The sequence below is a fragment of the Cavia porcellus genome, unplaced genomic scaffold (assembly GCF_034190915.1).
Source record: "Cavia porcellus strain 051 isolate PalLab524CR breed Dunkin Hartley unplaced genomic scaffold, mCavPor4.1 scaffold_2, whole genome shotgun sequence".
In the NCBI taxonomy this organism is placed as follows: Eukaryota; Metazoa; Chordata; class Mammalia; order Rodentia; family Caviidae; genus Cavia; species Cavia porcellus.
In genome coordinates, this window is record NW_026947485.1 from 62,963,026 (window position 1) to 62,984,281 (window position 21,256).

Genomic DNA, 21,256 nt, shown 5'->3' on the forward strand with positions numbered 1-21,256 from the left:
ATGCCACGGGTCATTGAGAAAAAGAATGTTAGTTTCTTGAATGATGCTCAGGTAACTGGTTAGCCAAATGACAAAGCATACAATTAGATACTTTCTACCTAGCACAGAGCTCAAATCTACATAAGATTAAATATGAAAAGCAAATTTTTAAACCATTATATTAAAATATAGAAAAATCTCTTTCTGACTTTAGGTTAGGGACGTTTTAAAATAAAATTAAATATTTTTATTTAAGAAAAAAGAATATATTTTACTGTATTATATGGGAACTTCTGTTCATCAAAATGAATAATTGAAGAATCAACCCATAGACTAAAAGAGATATTTTCATACATGTAGCCAATGGTGAATATGTGAAATATGAAAAGAAACCCTACAGTTCAGTCAAGAAAAAAACATTTCACTATAGAAGGTATTCAGGTGCCAGTAAACTTGTAAAGATGCTTATTTTTATCAGTAATGAGAAATACACATCATGATTAGCATTTGGTAATATTTATTGCAGGTAAATGTAGGAATTAGCATAACCACTTTAAGAAACAGTACTGTATCACATAATTGAATATGACTGTACTCTATGACAGCCAGTTTCTAGGTATATACCCAAAGAAAACACTTGCAAATGCCCATTTGGAGGCATATACAGTTGTACATATTGAACAGCTTATAGCAAAACACCAGAAATTCACCAAATCATAAGAGATCCAAAACTCTATCATGAAGACAATAGATTAGTACATCATAATGTATTTATGTAGTCAGTGTCAAGAGCAATGGTGAATTTATCAATAAAATTTTACAGCGCCCCACATCATGGATAAATGCTTTAAACACCATGCTGAGAAGAAAAACAAAGGACTGCTAGAAAGTACCCGAAAACTTCACATACAAACTGCCATGTTAGTGGAGCTCAAAACCAAGCAAACTAAACAGTGTATTTTAAGCATATGTGAATGAGATGTTAAGCACCAAATTCATAGTGACTACTTCTGTATGGGTGAAGGCCAGGTTTGTGACTCATCTGTCAAGATGAGTTCAAAGAAGTTCATTATGTTCTTACACCTAAGGACATATGGTGTCATGAATGGTATAGATCACATAATATACTACAAAGAGTATGGTAAGATTTTAGCACATCTTTCATAGACCACAAATAGTATTGGACCTGTAAATACCTTCAATTTGCAGCCAGATATTTTATACTTAATATTAAAATGCCATTCTACTAATTTGGTAAAACATTTCATATCTTGAAAACTGTTTAGACATGTAAATCTAATTAACTCATTCAATACATATTTATCTCCACTAGTTAGATTTTTAACCATCTAAAATATATCAGATATTGTCTTTGAAATAGAGGATCAAAAATAAATCATACACTCCTAATTCCTGCTTGAAGATCTTCATATTTTGTAAGTAAAATTTGACTGAGGGCATTACAATACTTAAGTATCTTACCTAGAGGTGATAAAAGGAATATATTCCATTACAACTGTTAAAAATAAACATTAGGCATAAGTTCAAATAAAATTCTTCCTAATATGGAAAATTCTTTGCTCCCTTTAGTGGCCTGTGGTTTAAAAAGAATTTATTAAGAGTTTGTGGAATGAATAGTAATTAAATTTGTTATAAATACACAACAGTCAATATGAAAATACCTATATTTTCTGACTTGAAATTTCAAGATGTGGAGAAGGTTGATTGACTTTTTTGCAGAATAAACTTTTTAAGTCATGAATAGTCCCAATTAAAACTCATTCTACATTTTTTTCATTTGCTTCATTCAAATGATGCTTCCTACTTTACTTTAGTGACTGGTCTTAATTTTAGTGTTCAGTGTGAATCTGAGTATGCATCCCAACAGCAGCAAGAAAGTGATTAAATTCAGTAGGAATTTGACCAATTATGGAGAGTAAAGTTCGCTTCACTTTATGGAATAATGTCCCTTGTAGAATATATATCTTTTAAATGTTGTTTGAAATTTTGAAAAACTCAGTCCAGAATTCTTCTTGTTCTCTCAATATTACTGATGATTACAGTTTATTTCTTTTGAAGTTCACGTATTATATATACAAGCTTTGATATTCATTTGATATTTCTTTTCAATCTGAGCCATTTTATCCTACTCTTTTGTCTCCGTGTCAGCTGCAGCTCCAATCACTGCCAGAGGCTAGTGTTGGGATTCTAAGACTTTGACATAATCATTTGGGTTTTTTTGAGGTACTACAGATATGTCTGAATGATTTCATATCTGCCATAAAGTTAATTGTTTCTTGATTTTTGAAGCCATATCTTGTTGTTGGCCTTGGCTTTTTTTGCTGTTTGCAGTGGCTGTTGCTGAGTTGACCATGGCATAAGTTCCTTGGCTCTGCCAATGTTTACTAATACCTGGTTTTATGAAGGGAGTGATTTATGCTTTTGAGCATGTGTCATAAGCTTGATAGATTATGGTCCTTACTGTTCTGCTCCCATCATGAGGTAGGATTTCCAAAGCATTATTTATGATATTTATGTTTTGACTGATTGATGTGTACTAAAATGTTGTACTAAAATGCAAGGAACATGAAGATTTGCTTGTTTTAAAGTTTATTTTCTGGGAAGATAGCTAGAAGGAGAATAGCTGGGTCAGATGGAATTTTTAGTTTTAATTTTTTTGAGGAATCTTGTACTTGTTTCCATAGTGGTTGCAGCCACTATGGAAGGTGACTTCCACCAAAAATGTGGAAGGGTTCCTTTATTTTTTCCTGTAGTTTTGCCAGTATTTATTCTTTGATTTCTTGATAATGGCCATTCTTTTGGGGGTAAGGTAAAATCTCAGTGTTGCTTTAATTTGCATTTCTCTAATGGCCAGCAGTGTTGAGCATTTATTCATGTGCTCATTGGCTGTTTGTACTTCTTCTGATAAGTGTCTGTTCATTTCACTTGCCCATTTTTGGGTCTTTTATTTTGGGTGGTCTAATTTTTTGAGTTCTTAAGGGTTCAAAACATCACATTATAGTGATACATGTATATGCATACTTATAGCAGCACAATTCATAATTGTTATGTCTTAAAAGTGGCCTATATGTCCATTACCAGATGAAAAGAAAAAGAAAATATGATATTTATGCATAGTGGAGTACTACTCTGGCATAATGAAGATAAACTTGAATCATTTGTAGGAAAATAAATGTACCTTGACACCCTAATATTATGTGAAATAAATCAGACACACAAGCTTAAATATTGTATATTTTCTCTTATATGAGAAACCTAAGCTATAAATATAAAGAGAAAGGTAAAAGTAGATAACAGGTAGTAAGGAGATCTTTTTCAAATAGGAAGGGGATTAAGAGATGGAGGGAGAAGAAAGGAAGGGAAAAGGGTGAAAAAAGAAATCCTGTCCATGCACTACACAAGGAATGTAGTCATCACATTCTTTAAATGTACTAATAAAAATTACATATGGTAAATCAATACAAAAAGTATGTTTTCCCCTGTAACATTTAAATTCCATTTAAAAGTACAAAAATAAATTGTTGTAGATTTTTTTTTTCAGAATCTTAGAATGGCACGGGCAAGTAATTCATAATGGTTAATACACTTACTAATGATGCATCTGCATTGCTACTCGTACTTAATAGCCTTCTATGAAGCAGTCTTCTTGCATTTAACTTTTTGCTTTAGCATGTTAAATAGACCTCACTAATTATTTCTTTTCATGTAATATTGCTAAAAACCCTGAGGTTTTATTGCTCAGAAAAGAAATATTTTTAAGTATATCAACAAATAATGAAAATGGAAAGAACAATTTGTTTTCACTTTTTCTGTTAATGAATTTCATTTTAAAAGTAACATTTTGCTTCTTTAATACGATTTCCCTTTTCTAATAGATAACTGCCTACAACAGACGCACCTTTGAGACTGCAAGGCATAATTTGATAATTAATATAATGTCAGCAGAAGGTAGGTATGGAGAAACGTTGATTTCATAATATTGCATAAGAAATATTTCATTTCTTATATTTACAACTATATTTTATAACTGTAGTTATAATTGGCAACTCTTTTAAAGCCTCACATCCCCAGTAAAACTGATGAAATAGTAAAATGCAGTAAATCTAATTTGTTATAAAATATCATGGTGTGTCATGGTGAAGAACTAAGGTTGGGGTGAACAGATGGACCACTGAATTCTCGAATCCTTGGTTTCATCATCTTATTAGTAAAATGGTACTAATATTAATCTTTCTGCCATGAGTCTAGAGTAGGGATTCTGTGAGTGAAGTTTTGAGCTGCGCTTAACAAAGATCAAAGAGTCCATAATCAGTAGTAACCACCTACTTTTATGTTGTCTTTTCATTTACCATAGATTCTAGTTACATGAGGATAAACTGTAATTTGGGACAGTTTCCTTGCTAATTTACCTACCTAGGCCCACTTGTTAGATTCCATGAACAATTCAGGGTCTCACATGCTCGAATTCTAAATGATTTCCTATGAATTTTGAGGGTTAGGGACAAATGAAATATTTCAAGTGTTACATTCTCAAATATTTTGACAATTGACTGGGAAAAATACATAATACTAAAAGCCGGTTAAAATGGGCAGATTGCAGGAGAACCCTCTCTATACTCTGATGTTATTTGTGAAATGACAAGGGAAGAAGTGGTGCAGAATTTATTCCCTCTGGAGATGGTAAAATAATCACAAAAGGGAATATTTTGGTTTCATTTGCCGGTAAAATTAAAAACAAGCAAAACACAGCACTTCAATCAGAATCTACTAATTTGGGATTTATGACAATTCAGTGAAGTTTGATTATTCACACATGGAGAGACTGCTAGGAGTCTCCCTTAAGTAAATTCTTCCCAGGGGCAATATCAACTGCAGACAGCAGATGCGCAAATTAAAAGTTTAAGGTGATCTTCACATATTAAAAGCAGGTTGTTTTTTTTTTTTACACTAGGGAGACAATACAGTGTTTACACATAATGGGTTTGATTTACTCACAAGTAGGGTCTCAAGTTGCCTTTATTTACCTATAAAAGCCTCAAGCTTATCCTTTTTTATAGCTGAGTAATATCCATTGTATGAAAATATCACCTCTTTTTTATCCCTGGTATAAAAAAAAAACCTGAAAAGAGTAATAATATCTAATAATATCTAAAACATACAATAGATATTGTGACAATGAAAGGAGAAGAAAGTGCTCAAAAGGAAAGAACAACTGAGATGGGGGAAAGGAGAAAAGAAAGAAGGGAAAAGATTACACGTATTAGGTGTATATATATAAGTGTGTGTGTATATGTGTGTATATATATATATATATGTATAAGATAGATAACTATACTACTAATCTCCGTTTATCAAAAAGAACACTGTGCTTTCATTGTTTGATGTTTGACCATTTTTTTGTGCCTAGATCTTGTAACCTGAGCAACTACTTCTAAGATAATAATATATAATATATTAACTAGTTTTAATTTCCTACTATTTTAAAAAATTTTATATCATTATGGTAGTTACTGTTAATTATGGGTTGTTTTGTGGTAAAATGCTATGTTACTTGCATTGTTCTGATCTGAGCTACTTTGTTATGTCCTCTTTTGTCTTAATCTCTAAAATAAAATGTTAAAAAAATTCTGTATCATTTATATCGTTTTTGTTTAAAAAAATCAAAAGTAAAAACAGGTCCCAGGGCCAAGTCTGTGCGCCTGGATAGAGAACTCTCTATCGATTCTTCTCCTTCTAGGACTGTCAGTGGGTATTCATTTTTGGGTCAGGGAGACTTGGTCTTAGTTACAGTTGTGATTGGATACTTGTATCCAAGCCTAGCTGACTGTATACCCTCCTTTGCTATTAATCCTGAGTTATACAGTTGTGTACAGTGGATCTGACTCTTGCTCTCTCAGATCGCTTTGTCACATATGAAAATCATCATAGCCTGGTCAGCACTTTGCATCTCTCCTCCTCCAAACTGGTCTCGGTGTGGTAGGAGTACAGAGGGCCTCTTCATAGGTATCACCATCGACATAAGGGAACTCATAACCAAAAGATGCTAATGAATGACTGCTAGACAACGCGGTGGCCAGGAGTTGGTGTTAGGGACTGTTTGTCTGAATCAGAGGTTTGAAACTGCTGCTGAGGGATGGGCAGTAAGTGAGTTTTGGAAACCATTCCCTCCATGATAGTCAGAGCTCCTCCACTGTCCTTTATGTGGTGCACTTAAAGGTAGTACGTGTGTCCTTGCTGGTCTAGACAGAATGTATGTAAATACTGGGATGAACATCTTTGAGAGTGGCCTGTACTCATGCTGTTTGTCTTAGATGAGGTTTAGAAAAAGAAATAACAAAGTTGTAAATCAGGGTAATTATGCCCAGTCCAGTTCTCTGTCCAACTGTCTCCTGTTCTGAGAGACAGAATGGGAAATTGGTCATGTGGACTCACCCAGTGTGGCACTCAAAGAGAGTCCGTGAAGAGATTCTGTGTGGGTTAGCGCCTCACAGGCTCGCCACCGGTCTGTTGGCCTACTGTTCTCTTGGCCTCCGTGACTTCCAAATATAGCGAGCATGGGATTTCCCCAGCGTTAGAAAGCTACCGTGACTCATCTTTGGGCAGCCTGGCAGCAGCTTCTGGCCAAAGAACAAGCAGGCAGCTGCGTGGCCCAGAGTTTTTGAGGGGCCGGGTGCAGTGACAGGCTTTATGCCCTGTCTCAGAAAGGGAGCTGCGTGGCAGTGTCACATAGATCAAGAAAAGGCAAAGAACAGTTTTCTAAAAACTCGATCTAGTAAATTTTAAAAAGCTGTACATGCTCTTTTGGAGAACTAGATGTAAAGTCATTGAATGAAATGAATGATTAGACTCCGGACATATTCAAAAACTATACTTCATATTAATTATAAATATTACATAATTTATTGCCAGGAAACTTGTTCATAATGAATTTCTGCATGACTGTTTCTAGGTATGGGGAAAATGTTCCATGATTAAGCTACTGTTTATCTGGATAAAAGAAGGAATGTATCTACATAAACAGGAACCTTCCCTGCATGTGAGAATCAGTGGATCCTATTGGAGAATATTGCAGATGGGCTATGCATTGAGCAGATCTAACAAAAGCATAAGCAGATCAGATGACAGTGTAGGAGAGAGAGAAGTAGAGAGCTTTGCAGAACTAGAGGTTGAAGAGCTAAATCTTCAGAGTTGATGCATTCTAGACTACTATAAAAACTCACTGCCCGTCCCTCAGCAGCAGTTCCAAACCTCTGATTCAGACAAACAGTCCCTAACACCAACTCTTGGCAACTACATTGTCTAGCACCTTCTTGGTCATGGGTTCCCTTACATCGATAATGATACCTGAGAAGAGGCCCTCTGTACTCCTGCAACACTGAGACTGGTCTGAGGAGGAGAGGTACCAGGTGCTGACCAGGCTTTTGCCCTGAAGCCAGAGTTTCTTCCTGGCTGAAGCTCTGGCACCTCATGTCCTTTAATAGCAGAGGGGCTTCAAAAGAAGTCAGGTCATATTTTCAATGTTTATCTTGTATTTTTTTTATTTTTATTTGCTTATTGGGAGTAAAAGACTTACCGAGGATCCATGAGAATTTGGTTGAAATAAATCAGAGGATATGCATGGCACAATTCACTATGGGGGACTTGAAATCTGTGTGCAGTCTAGAAATGTTTTCTTGTCCTTTTAATGAATTCAGATCATCAGATCATCTCATACTAATATAATGAGATAAAATGTTAATATTGTATAAATTCTTACTAGGTTTTATAACATTGCTGAGAATTTGTTAGACAGTCTCCTTTAACACAGAGAAAAATTGTGTGAGGTTAGTTCCTGGACCTCGCTAAAGATAAGCTTCCCATGTTCAACTGTAGGAAAATACAAGGACCTGCTCACTTGCCTCTTGTGAGAATTAATTGCTATAATTCACCTCTGTCTTATAACTCAGATGCTTCATTACAAATATTTCTTAAAGTTTAATCTTTATTATTACAAAAGTAGTATTAAATAAAGAGAAAGTTTTTTTTTATCTTAATGGAGCAATCACTTTACCAAATATGGTTAGTAATTCAAGAGCAACACTTGAGAAATGAGTACTTTTATATTTACTAAGTCTCTTACATTGAGAGTAAATTTGGGGGTTGATTTAAAACATTAACTTAGAAATGTTCAAAGAAGAATTTTGAAGAGACTTGAGCAGAAAACTAACTAACTTTGTAACTAAATTTACAAGAATGTGAGATACAGAATGGAAAGTATAATTTTCTAGGATATTTAGCTGTAGAACCATCAAAATAAAATTGTTCTGACCTTTAGAATTCTTATACACAATTGATATTTATTGTAGAAAAATGCTTTAGCTTTCTCCAAACAGTATTAATAATATTATAAGTTTAAAATGCAGACTTGAGGGGTTCCTTTGCTATTGCCAATAATCATGAAGAGCCTACTGGATTTTATTATACTGTTGGTAGCATTCTGTGTCTTACATATATTGTCTTTTTAGGTCCATTGTCTGTTATATAGAAAGACTTTAAAGTTAGTGCAGTCCTTCCTCCGTATTCACAGACGTTGAGTCCTGGACCCACAGTCCTCGAGGTTGCTGGGGTCCCTTATAGATAATGGCCTAGATCTGTCCATAACCTGTGCACATCTTCCTGTTTACATCCTCTCCAGGTGACTTCTGTCTCATCCAATGTAAATACGATGTAAATAATGATTATATTGTGTTGTTTAGGGAATCATGACAAGAAAAATCTGTATATATTCAGTACAGACACGATTTAAAAATAAAAACATTTTGGTTCCACAATCAGTGTCATCTGGGGTTGTGCAGTGTGTGGCTATAGAGAACAAGTTGTCATCCTGTTGCTCCCTACTGCTAGGACAGTGACAGGGCTAGACAAATCTCAAACTCTTCTTTTGTTGTTGTTGTTGTTATTTTTAAAAACTTCTTTATTAAAAATACACACGCCCTCTTTTGTTTTACCAAAATCAGACTTCCCGTTGCCATATCAAGCAGAATTCTTCATTAAAAATATGAATGTGGAAGAAATGTTGGCCAGCGAGGTTCTCGGAGACTTTCTGGGGGCAGTGAAAAATGTGTGGCAGCCTGAACGCCTGAATGCCATCAACATCACATCAGCCCTAGACAGGGGCGGCAGGGTCCCGCTTCCCATTAATGACATGAAGGAGGGGTAAGCAGACCTCTATCTCATTGCCTTAAGTATGGCTTTTTGTTAATATGGTGAAATTATCAAACATCGCACATAGAAAATAGCCTATTGCATTTTTCTTTCTAATGAAAAATGGGTATTATAAAGATATAGACATACTAGCAATTTTCTGTATTGACAAAGAGATTGTGTTAATGGTTTTTAACTCTCAGGTCCTAGGTTCCGTAATATCTAATTGTAGACCAGGATGAGCGTCCTAAATTATAGCACCAAGTCTTCTGTACCTTCCATAAAGCTGATTATTTAAGGCCGTGAATTTCAGTGGAAATTGATGCCCAAGTTATCAGCTGTAGAAGGATACACCGACTGCTGTAATCTTATTCTAGGAAACTATTTCTTCGCCTTTAACATTCTTTCCACCATGTGTCGGTGACTGATGGCTGGAGTGAATTTGAAACCCATTCCTGTGACACGAGAGCCTAAAGCCTGGCCTTGTCACTCATAAGCTCGGTGACACTGGCAAATGCAGGACCTCTCTCTGTGCCTCAATTTCCTTTTCTGTTCCACTGGGGGTAACCCCCTCTCTCAGGGCTGTTCTAAGAATTAAATGCCTTTGAAAAAAATGTGTCAGTTCTCACGCAGTGCAAAAACAAAGTGCGGCTTGTGTCCTCCGAAGTTGAGAAGCACTCTTGTCTGGGTACATTGAAAGCATCAATGCTAATATCAAGTCAAACTTTCACCTCTAATTTCTCATTTGTAGATTGGTGCGGAATTGCTTTTTCTCCCATCCGATAGCATACAGTATGAGGAAGAAATCACATTTTGCAAACCTGTCTCCATTCTGACTCCTCCTTTGTGTTCCACAGTTCACTTGGTAACACTTTTGTACAGGAGATACCCGAAATTAACTATGGCATCCTGATTACTAAGAATTAGGGCAACTTTAAGGTTTAAACTTTGTTGAAAATAACAGAAAAGATCACAAGTATATATAAGTGAAGTCTGAGAAGGGAGGTATGGAAAAGCAGTGATCTATAAAGTCCAATTTACAAATTTCAGAATTAAGTTTTATCATCTGCATGATATCAGTGGATTTTGAAGTCAGTCAAGCATACCTAGAAGGGCTCTGAGGAAGTCAGCTTATCTCTTGTCTATGTGCTAGTTGACTTTCTGTGTGAAAATATAATTCTAGAACTCAACAAGTTTTTTTCAGGTTGGATTTTCAATTCAATTGCCAAGCAAAGTTATGAATACTGAGCAATTTTTTTTTTTAATTTTTCCATCTGAATAGTGGAAAGTGCAAGTTTGGAGCTGTTCGATAATCAAGGTATCATTGTGCGTGCATCCTGAGAACTACCAGAACAGCATTAAAAATCCATGGACGGGTCACTGGCTGCTGATACTCATTAGAGATTCGTATTCTTTGAGCCAAAGGCTGGGCCTGAGCATGTGACTCTAAATTAAGAACAGAATTTTTGCCCTCCATGTACTTGTTGAGAATTCAATCATTAACTGACTGACCCCCAACACCTGCTAGAGGGCGGCATATGCTATTAGCTATTTGCAAGAGTCAGTCCCGTGGCATTTATTTAGACTCTTGTCTCAGATCCCTACCCAACTTGAAATGCTTTCCGTGAGTTTTAATTTAATGTTAAGCCTTAACCTTTACGAAGTATTCTTATGAAAAGGCATTTAAAATAGCATTTCTATAAATTGTACCCATGCCAACTCTGTTACTCCAGAGGCCCTGTGCAAGCCCCAGCGAAAGAAGATCCTACTTGACTTATAATTCCTGAAGAAAAGATTATCCCTGAACATAATTTTGCATGTTTTCTTTTGCCTTCTATAAGGTCATGATAACACAAACAATTATGATAGTCCTATTGCCTTAAATTTCAAAATAAACCCCATGCTTCCATCGCCTTTGTTACTTTCTTTTCCCTCTCAGGATGCATACTATCATTTTAATTCACTTAATGCACTTTTTGCCTCTGTATTTTTTTTTTTTTTTTTGCAAATATCACAGGCACTAAATCCTTTTTAAAATGAAGTGTTGAAAAGGCCAAGAGAAAGAGTCAAAGATAATCAAGGAATTGCATTCCTTGCTTTTCTAAAACTTTATTTAAAGACATACTTGCATACTTCAAAAGTACTAAGCATATAATCATTGTGTTCTGCTTAATACTTACCACAAGTCTTGGTCCTAGATTCAAAGCAAAAAAAGCTCTCCCTGAAATTCTCTCTTTTCCTAGAGGCAGGAAATCTATTAGCTGCAAATTGTTTGTGTTTAGTGTGTGTGGTCAAATGAATGGCAGCTGGCTAAGAAGAGCTCTCAGTAGTAGACCAGGGAGTAAAACTGTCCCCTCTGTGGCCTAACGCACAATTCAGTGTCAGTCCAAAAGGACCTGCCCTGTAGTGTCCCAGCTTCTCATCCTTCTTGATGCGCGTTTTCTCATCTCAGCAGAACTGATTCAAACTTCTCCTACACCAAACAGAAAACAATTATGCAGATTTACTTAGAGTGAATAAGCTTCTGCAAAGGATGGCTGAGCCCTCCAAAAAGATTCATTTTCACTTGCTCGATCTGTAACCGCAGTGCCACTGTGCTGCCTGCGAACATGGTCCTTATGTTGCTTTTGCCCCTGACACTGCGCCAGAGGCAAAGGCCTCGTGGGTGTATTTAGCCTGGGATAAAGCTGGTGGAAAGGAGAGTAGGTTCATATTTCACTGAAGGCATGTCATAGCTGCCAACCACAGCTGAATGATGTGGTGTAAATGGTGGCTATGAAGGGAATGATGGGGTGTGAGGATTAAAGAATATGCTCACTTTTCATAAGAGATTGTCAAAGCTACCACTGTTTCCTCTAGTTACCAAAGCATGTGGATCTAGCCTCAACCCACAATAGAGAATCCCCAATCTAGACCATTTCACAAAATAGTCCCTCCCGTTCATCATCTGATTCTTTGCCCTGTATTGAAGATCTCAGTGAAAAAAATGCTTGAGAATGTCAGCCCTTTCCTGCAAATATTGGCCTTATTGTAAGTCATTCTCCTGGAACAGTCCTGAAACTGTCCTCTCCTTGATAATTTATGGGATTACCCTTTATTCTTAAATAATGTCACTGTTATATTTTGGCACAACTGTTTTCCTTCTTTTTTTTTTTTTTTCTTCTTTTTCATTTTTATCGGTACCAGGGATTGAACTCACGACTGCACACTTGCAAGGCAGGCGCTTAAGCCGCTGAGCTAAATCCCCAGCCCCCAACTGTTCCTTCTTTTATAAAATAGTGGTGACAGGGGATGGAAATTTTTGAAAATACCTTTAACATAAAAATTCATTTTTATATGTACATACAAATAAATACATGCACATCTGTGTTTGATACCTATTCTAAGTTGTCATTTAACAGTAAGTACTCTTTAGAGGAAAAGATTGTGTTAATTTCTAGGGTGCTGCACTTTCAAAAATAAAATTTAGGCTTATAATCTAGGCAAGTGGGGCTGGAGGTTTAGCTCAGCGGCATAAGCGCCTGCTTTGGAAGCAGGCAGTCGTGAGTTCGATCCCCAGTACCGATAAAAAGGAAAAAGAAAAAAAAAAAAAATCTAGGCAAGTAACTAGATAATCAGACAATGTTGTGAGTACTACAGTTAAAAAAATTCGCAAAGAGGACTCCTCCCTTCCTTCACGCCCATGGCCCCACAGGATTTACAGAGGAGGTAGATCCTGATCTGAGCTGAAAACAAGGGAGTTCACATAAGCCTGATGAGAAGATAAAAAAGAAGAGCTGAGCTCTAGGGAGAGGTCAGGCTTGGCAGGGCCCTCAGGTGTGGAACGTGGTGGATTTAAAAAGGACTTAGCATAGAACAGGAGGAAAGGGTTCCACTACTGATAGCAAGGACACGGAGACCATTCTACCAGGCAAAATGGTGTGGCTCTTATCCTGAAGCATTAGAGACCTTTGCAGGAAAAAGTTGGTGTTATTCTAGAGAGGCCACACTTGTAGAATAAGACAAAGGCTGACTCAAATAGGTGCTGCATGGATGTGGGTAGTGGAATTTGGGGGGACCTGACTGAATCCACATTCCCCGTCAGGGGCATAGGGGTGAGAAGAATGTGAATGGATGAGCAAATTCTTAAGGAACTAAAAGCTATTGCTTCTCACCTTTTGGCTCAGATCAAGTGCAAAACTAAAAGCTACTAAAACTTTTAGATCTGTGGAAACAGTCCTAATCTTTGCTTCAGCAGTGAGAACAGGATTGCATTTTTACAGTTTTACTCATCTTTCTATTTTGATTTGGATACAACAGAATTATTAATTCTTCAATTTTTCCTGGGTTTTTTGTTTGTTTGTTTTGTTGTTGTTACTTTGTCATTTGTTAGTTTGATCATAGATCTTTTATCATAATCTCTGAGATACCTATGGGGGAAAAACGAAGGGGAATTTGCAAAACAGGCAGGAAGTGTGGTGGTGTTTTTTGACAGTTCAAGTGTTATTTATAGCATCAAGCAACATGTAACATACATGCATATATTCTTCTCAGACTGTCTTATATCTCTTACATGTGAAAAAGAAAGACTAAACTATATTCATGAGTCACATGTAGGGAAAACATAGTCACTGAATTTGTTTATTTTGCTGTTGCTGACAAAAATCAGTTTTGAGTTATTTGCCAGTCACTTGGTCCTTATATTTTATGTTTAAAGACCTCCATAAAGACATACTGCCTCAAAGAAGGGAAATAGAATTATTCAAATTGGAAGGAAAAATATTCTTCATAAAGAGTTCTATCCAGTGAACAGTAGTTTCTAACATTTTTATTAACATTCATTGAGAGCCTTGCACTTTTCACCTGTCTCATCTGTTTACATACATAAAATTTTGAAAACATGCTAAGATCAAAAAGGTAAAGGCAATGCTCCTAAAAAATTTAAATTCATTCGTGTATAAATTGTGCCTCTCATGGCTAAAAGAAAAACAGATTATGAAATACATACTTTCAGCATGTGTAGGATATAGTTATTGTTGCTTATGGTTTCATACAAAATTACATATTTTAAAAAGCCACCATACTTAAACTTACTAATTCTCCAAAATAATAATGCCCTTCTTTTTAACCTCTAAGGGAAAAACAGTATCTACTACTCCTGAGCATAGCATGTGTCCTTTGCTTTTAACTGGTATAGTGCTGTTCACTTCCATTCATTCCTTCTTCCTGAGGACAAAGCAAAGACTGGGTTCAAGAGTAGTGAGGGGCTGCTGCTTCACACCCCATGCAAGGTAATGGTGAGGGAAAGTGAGCTTTGGCAGGGAGTCGGAGCGAAGTGCACATGTGTGTATGAGACTTACTTCAGGACAAATGTTCGAGGCGGATGATGGATTGCAATGTGAAGAGAAAGAGGGGAGTCACAGATGGTGGTACTTGATTGTGTGACTTGAGCATCACTAAGGGAGAAGGAGGCACAGCAGGTGGAGGTGGGGCAGTGATGAGCAGCATTGAAAATGTAATTCCTTTGAGAAGTTTCTGGGTCGTCCAAGTAGAGATAAAAGTAACATGGTAGAATGTGTCAACCATTGTTTCCACTTCTAGGCATCTCTTCTAATACTAAAGAATAGCCACAGAAGTAGTCTCTGCAGTATTATTTATAACATCAAAAAATGGGAAGCAACTTTGCATCCAACTCTGAAATAATTGCTGAATAAATCATTTGCACTTAAAAAATTATATTGCCATAAAACTATAATTACAAAGACTACAGTATGGAAATGCTTATGATGCATTAAGCGAAAAAGCTGGATATAAAATTATATTTTAGAGATGATTGCAATTAGGTTAAAATATGTGCATTTGAAAAATATTCTGCAAGGTACGTGGGAAAATGAAAATGGTTATCTAGGTAATATAAATGAGTTCTGTTTTTATGTCCCAAGTTTTCTGTAATGTTTTTATATTGCTTTTATAATTTAAGAGAAGAAAATTTCAAAACACCCTTAGGCCCATTTATATTATTTCTAAATTAATTAATTTAAAATGTTAATACTTACCAATGCAAATTACTGACATATTTAAAAGCAAGAGTGCTATTAACAGTTTTAAGAAACATTCTTTTATCTCTATTTACAATATACTTCATAATCAAGAAAAAAATAGTGTTAGCCAGGCAATTAACAGAAGGGTAGAACTGGCTTGATTTGAAACTTAAAAGTAATAACTTACTTAAAATGGATTATGTTTGTATTCACTGCTTGCTGAAATACTTTGTCAATGGTTTTTTACATGTACTTTTTTACTCCCATTTTTAAAAATTTTTGTCATCATTTTAAAACTATGTTCTTTCAGATGAAGCATATGTCCTAGTATAAATTTCATATAAAAAGGCCAATGAATTTATGTAACTATTATGAAGCACAGTTGCCATTTTGGACTTGGCTGTGACCTCATACTTATTTGGCATAGCTTGAATTTTTGTGCTACACTTATTTTATTTTTTAAAGTAACAGCTTTATTAGGGTATAATTTGTGTACTTACTTGAACTGTATAATATTTTGGATTTTAGGAAATTTGCAAAGTTGTACTGCCATTAGCTAATCAGTTTTAGAACATTTTTATCATCTCAAAACTCTCCACCCTTATCTCTTTACTCATGAGCAGTCACCTACCACATACCCCAACCACTAACAACCACTAATTTGTGTGCTGCCTCTGTAAAGATTCCCTGTTCTACACATTTCATGTAAATGGAGTCATGCAATATGTGCTCATTGTGACTGGCTTCTTTCATTTAGTATAACATTTCAAGTTTCAGTCATGTTGTAGAATGTCAGTATTTCATTTCTTTCTGTTTTGCATGAAAAGGAACCCTCTTCTGTTCATTCATAAAAGCATTTGGATTGTCTTCACTTTTTGACATTATGAATGATATTGCCAGGGATATTCATGTGCAAGCTTTTACCTACATATGTATTTTTATTTCTCTCAGTTACATCCCTAGGAATGGAGTTTTTGGGTGATAAGGTAATTCTGTATATTACCTTTTTGGATCTGCCAGACTGTTTTTCCAAACAGTTATACCACTTTACACCCTCACTAGCAAAGTTGGAGGGTTCAAATTCCTTCACATCCCCAATACCACTAGCTGCTAACTGTCTTTTATGTATATATATATATATATATAAAATTTACTCCTAGTGGGAGTAAAGTGGTACCTCATTCTGGTTTTGATTTCTGTTTTGCTGATGGCTAATGTAGAACATCTTTTCATATATGTGTTGGACATTTGTGTATCTTCTTTGGAGATGCATCTGTTCAGATCCTTTGCCATTTTTAAGTTGGATTGTCCAGTTTTTTTAGGTTGTAAGAGTCTTTGTATATGCAGATACAAGTCCTTTATCCGATACAGAATTTACAAATATTCTGTCCCATTCTGTAATCACCCTCGCTTTCTTGATGTTTGTTTCTTTCTCTCCTCTCTCTTTGCCCTAGGTGTCCTAGACCCCTGCCCTTGTGCAAAAGATCTATCCCTGATTTCCTTCTATCACTCCTTTGTTTTGCTCTTTATTTGTGCCTTGCCTTACTCAGATGAGAAATACCATGCAGTATGTATTTATGCTTGATTATTTCCCTTAACATTATATTTTCCAAGTATATCCATTTTCATACAAATGTCTGAAATTCATCCTTTTTATAGCCATATTTTGTTATCATAGATACTACATTTTCTTTATCTAGTCATCCGTTGTTGGACATGTGGGCTGCTTCCAGAATTTAGCTATTATGAATTATGTCGCCCTAAGGTTTGTTTCGAGGTTTACTGAGACTCTTTTTCCTACACATATCATATTATTCTAACATCACGTGTTGAAAAGACTGATTTCCAGTGTTTTGCTTTTGCTCCTACGTCAAAAGTCAGTTAATTAGATTTATGTGAGACTCTTTCTGGGTTTTCTGTTTGGTTTCAATAATCTATCTCTGTTGATTTTTTTTTTTTTTGTCAAGTTAATCTTCTATTTGTGACAGTGAGGTATTTAGGTCCCTTATTACTGTATTTTCATGTTCATTACTGTTGTGAAATTGGGTGAGTCAGTATTTGGTACATATATATTTATAATTTTTAACTTTTTCTGTTAAATTATGTCCCTAACTGACATGTGGTAACTTCCTTTGTTTCTTCCGATCAGTCTTAGTTTGACACTCACTTTGTCTGAAATTAGGAGAATAACTCCTGCTTTTTTTTCTGGGTTCCCATTGCATAGAATATTGTTTACCATCCATTGATGTTTAATCCTTGAATATCTTTTGGAAATAAATGTGTTTCTTGCATCCTGCATTCTGTTGGGCTTTCTTTCTTTGTCTGCCAATTTGTATCTTTTGATTGGAGAATTGAGGCCATTCACATTGAGAATTATTACTGAGCAGTATTGATGTATTCCTGCATAATTTTACTGTTACGGATTTCTTTATATTTCTCCGTGTTGTTCAGCAGCCCATCCCACCAGGTATATTCATTCTTTTGACTTACTGCCATTGTTAGCTTTATTGTTCCTTGAGAGATTTTTGTAATACTAGTTTAGTGGTCATGAATTTCTTGTGGGTCTCCTTATCATGGAAATACCTTATGTCTCCATTAGTTTTAAAGGAAGTTTTGCAAGATACATAAATTGGGGTTGAAAGTTGTTATCTTTTAGGGCTTAAAACATTTCACTCCAAGCCTTTCTGGGCTTTAAGATTGGTGTGAAAAGTCTTCTGTGATTCTGTTGGGTTTTGCCTTTGTATGCGATTTGCTGCCTTTCTCTAACAACTTTTAAGATTTTGTTCCTATGATGGAATTTTGGTACAATGTGGTGTGGAGAGGTTTTTTTCTGTCATGGCTATTTAGTGTTGTTTTATATGCCTCACTTACCTGTATGTTTATTTCTCCCCCTATATTTGAGAAGTTTTCTGGCATTAATTTTGTGAACAGATGTCTTTTTTTTTTTTTTTTTTTTGGTACCAGGGATCAAACTCATGACCACACGCTTGCAAGGCAGGCGCTTATGCTGCTGAGCTAAATCCCCCACCCTTGAACAGGTGTCTTTTGATCACTGTAGCTTTAAAGTAAATCTAGAGATGGGGTAATAGTCTTCTAACTTTGCTCTTCTGTTTCGATATTATGTTTACTATCTGAGCTCTTCTTTTCTCCATATAAGCTTAAGAATCCATTTGTCAGTATTCATAAAACTTCCTGGGATTTCAATTGGGGTTACATTGACTGCATTGCTTGATCTGGAAAGAACTGATATCTTGACAAAAGTGAGTCTTCTTATCCATGAACACAGAATTTCTCTGAATTATTTAATCCTGTCATTTCTTTCATCGCAGTTTTACAGTTTTTCTCATGTATATCTTGTACATATTTTGTTAGATTTATATTTAAATATTCCCCTTCTGCAGATACAAATGTAAATGATATGGTATTTTCGGTATCCAATTCTAGGTTTTAATGCAGGTATACAGGAAAACAAGTTAAAATATACATATTAACTTTCTATCCTGTAGGTTTACTATAATGGCTTACCATTTCTAAGAGATTTTTTTGGCCATTCTTTTGTGCCATAGCATCGGTTGAACAAGTAGTTTTATATCTTCCTTCCAACTCTGTGTACCTCTTCTGTACTTTATTTCTCTTACCGCCTTAGGTAGGACTTCCTGTATGATATTGGAAAGTAGTAGTGAGGGGTGACATTCTTGACTTGTTCCTGGTAATTGTGGGAAAGTTTCCCACCATTTAGTACAATGTTAGCTCTAGAGCTTTGTAGATGATCTGTGCTACAATGAAGGAGTTTTTCTGTAATCTTATTTTACTGAGCTTGTATCATACATGAGTGTTGGATTTTGTCAAGTTCCTTTCTGCATCACGTATTAAGAACTTATGAGTTTCTGCTTTATCTCATTGATATGATGAATTACTTTAATTCATTTTCAGATCTTGAATTAACTCAGCATAACTGGGGTAAGTCTGACTTGGTTTTCATTTGTTTTTTTCTTTTACTGTTAAATGTGATTTGCTAATATTTTGTTGAGAGTTTTTGCATCTGCTTTCATTAAAAATATTGTTCTTCTTTTCTGTCATATCTTTGTATCATTTTAGTATTAAGTTCCAAGCTTCATAGAATGGTAGAGAAAATACTCTCTTGGCTTCTGTTTTCTGAGAGACACTGTGCATAATTGGCATCATTTTTAAATATGTAGAAGAATTCAGGGGTGAATCTATCTAGGCCTGGTGCCTTCTGATTTTATTCTCTTTTTTTAATTAGTGTGTTTCATCGGTTTCTCCTCTACTTTTTATTGTTGGTTTACTTCCATGTACTTTGGATTTACAGTAACTTTTTCTGTTTTTTTTTTTTAAGGTTAATCTTAGATAATTAAGTCTTTCTTCTTCTCCAGTATATGCATTCGATACCATAAATTTTCCTTTACATAATACATTGTTGCATTCCACAAATTTTGATATTATAATTTTATTCTTACTTAGTTTAAAATATTTTAAATTTTTCTTGAGAGTTCTCTGACCTGTGTGTTATGTAGAAGCATATTGCTTAATGTCCAAGTGTTTTTGGCTTTTGTTATGTTTTGATATTGATTTCTAATAAATTCTATCGTGGTCTGAGAACAGACATTGCATGACTTCTATTCTCTTAAACCTGCTAAGGTGTTTTATGGCCCAGAAAGTTGGTGAACAGTCTGTGATCTTGAGAATAATGTTTACTGATATTCTTGGATGAAGTGGCCTGGATGTCTTTAAACTAATTGATGAAATTGTTGAGTTCAGCTGTCCTTACTGGCTTTCCACTTGTTGAATATGTCCATTTTTGATAGAAAGACACTGAAATCTCCAGATGTAATAGGGAATTCCTCCATTTCTCCTTGGAATTTTATCAGTTGTTATCGCAAGTATTTGATATTCTTGTTGTTATGCTCATGAATGTTGCATTGTTTTATATTCTTGAGGAATGGATCCTTTTATCATTTTTAATACCCTTCATTATCCCTGACAGCTTTATATGCTGTGAGGTATGCTGTACCTCAAATTAATACAGCTATCTCTGCTCTTTGATTTTGGTTTTGTTTTGCTTTTAATGCTAGAGACTGAACCCAGGATGACCCACTCACCAAGCATGTGCTCCACCACTGAGCTATATCCCCAGCCCTGTTCCCACTTTCTGATAGTGTTGGCACAGCATAAGTAGATTTACTGCAGAAAATGGTTTAGTTTTTTAATCTGACAGTATTTGCCTTTTAATGGTTTGTTTAGACATTGCTGTTTAAGGTGAGAATTAATTTAACTGAATTGCTGTCTATGATGTTTGCTGTTTTCTAGTTGTTATTCTTTGTTACTTTTTTTCACTTTCCTTTTTTTTACCTTTTGTGATTTTAATTGAGCATTTATGTGATTTTATTTTCTTTCCTCCCAACATATTAATTGTACTTCTTTTTCTTCCTATTTTAATTTTGCCTTAGAATTTGCATACAAACATAAAATGAATCAAAATCCACTTTCAAGCAACAAGATAGCCCTTTACAGTTGGTGTACTTTATAAGTGTAAAATAATCCATTTCCTATCCCATCCCTTGTATCATTGCTGATGTTCATTTTGACTATATGTAAGTATTCCTAGGGCTGTGGATTTAGCTCAGCAGCATAAGCACCTGCCTGGCAAGCGTGTTGTAAGTTGGATCCCTGGTACAAAAAAAAAAGTATTCCTAAGTGCATATATTATTGCTGTTATTATTTTGAACAAATTGTTATTTATTAGCTCAATTAAGAATAAGAAAAATTAAAATTTTCATTTTACATTTCCTTATTTCTACTCCCATAGTCCACTTTTCTTTCTGAAGATCTGTTTCTGACCTATATTATTTTCTGGTCCTCTAAAGAATGTTTTTAGATAAATCTATCATATTCGTTAGGGCCTCTTTCATATATTAGTTATATCATAGTTATTTAAAATTTCTTATGTGCTTATTTCAGCATCCTGATATTTCTGAATCAGGTGCTTATTCAGTCTCTTCACACCATTTTTAAAAATCTGTTGCTATATCTTG

General features: G+C 35.2%; 1 protein-coding gene across 6 annotated transcripts in view; it reads left to right on the forward strand.

The window, feature by feature from the left end:
• Sgce (sarcoglycan epsilon) overlaps nucleotides 1-21,256 on the forward strand; it is a 69,855-nt gene that overhangs the window by 29,035 nt on the left and 19,564 nt on the right. For all 6 annotated transcript variants that reach the window (XM_063242628.1, XM_063242632.1, XM_063242622.1 and 3 more), the window contains 2 exons: nucleotides 3,876-3,948; nucleotides 8,997-9,195. In XM_063242628.1, coding sequence (XP_063098698.1) covers nucleotides 3,876-3,948; nucleotides 8,997-9,195 — 272 coding nt within the window. The remainder of the gene's footprint in view (nucleotides 1-3,875; nucleotides 3,949-8,996; nucleotides 9,196-21,256) is intronic.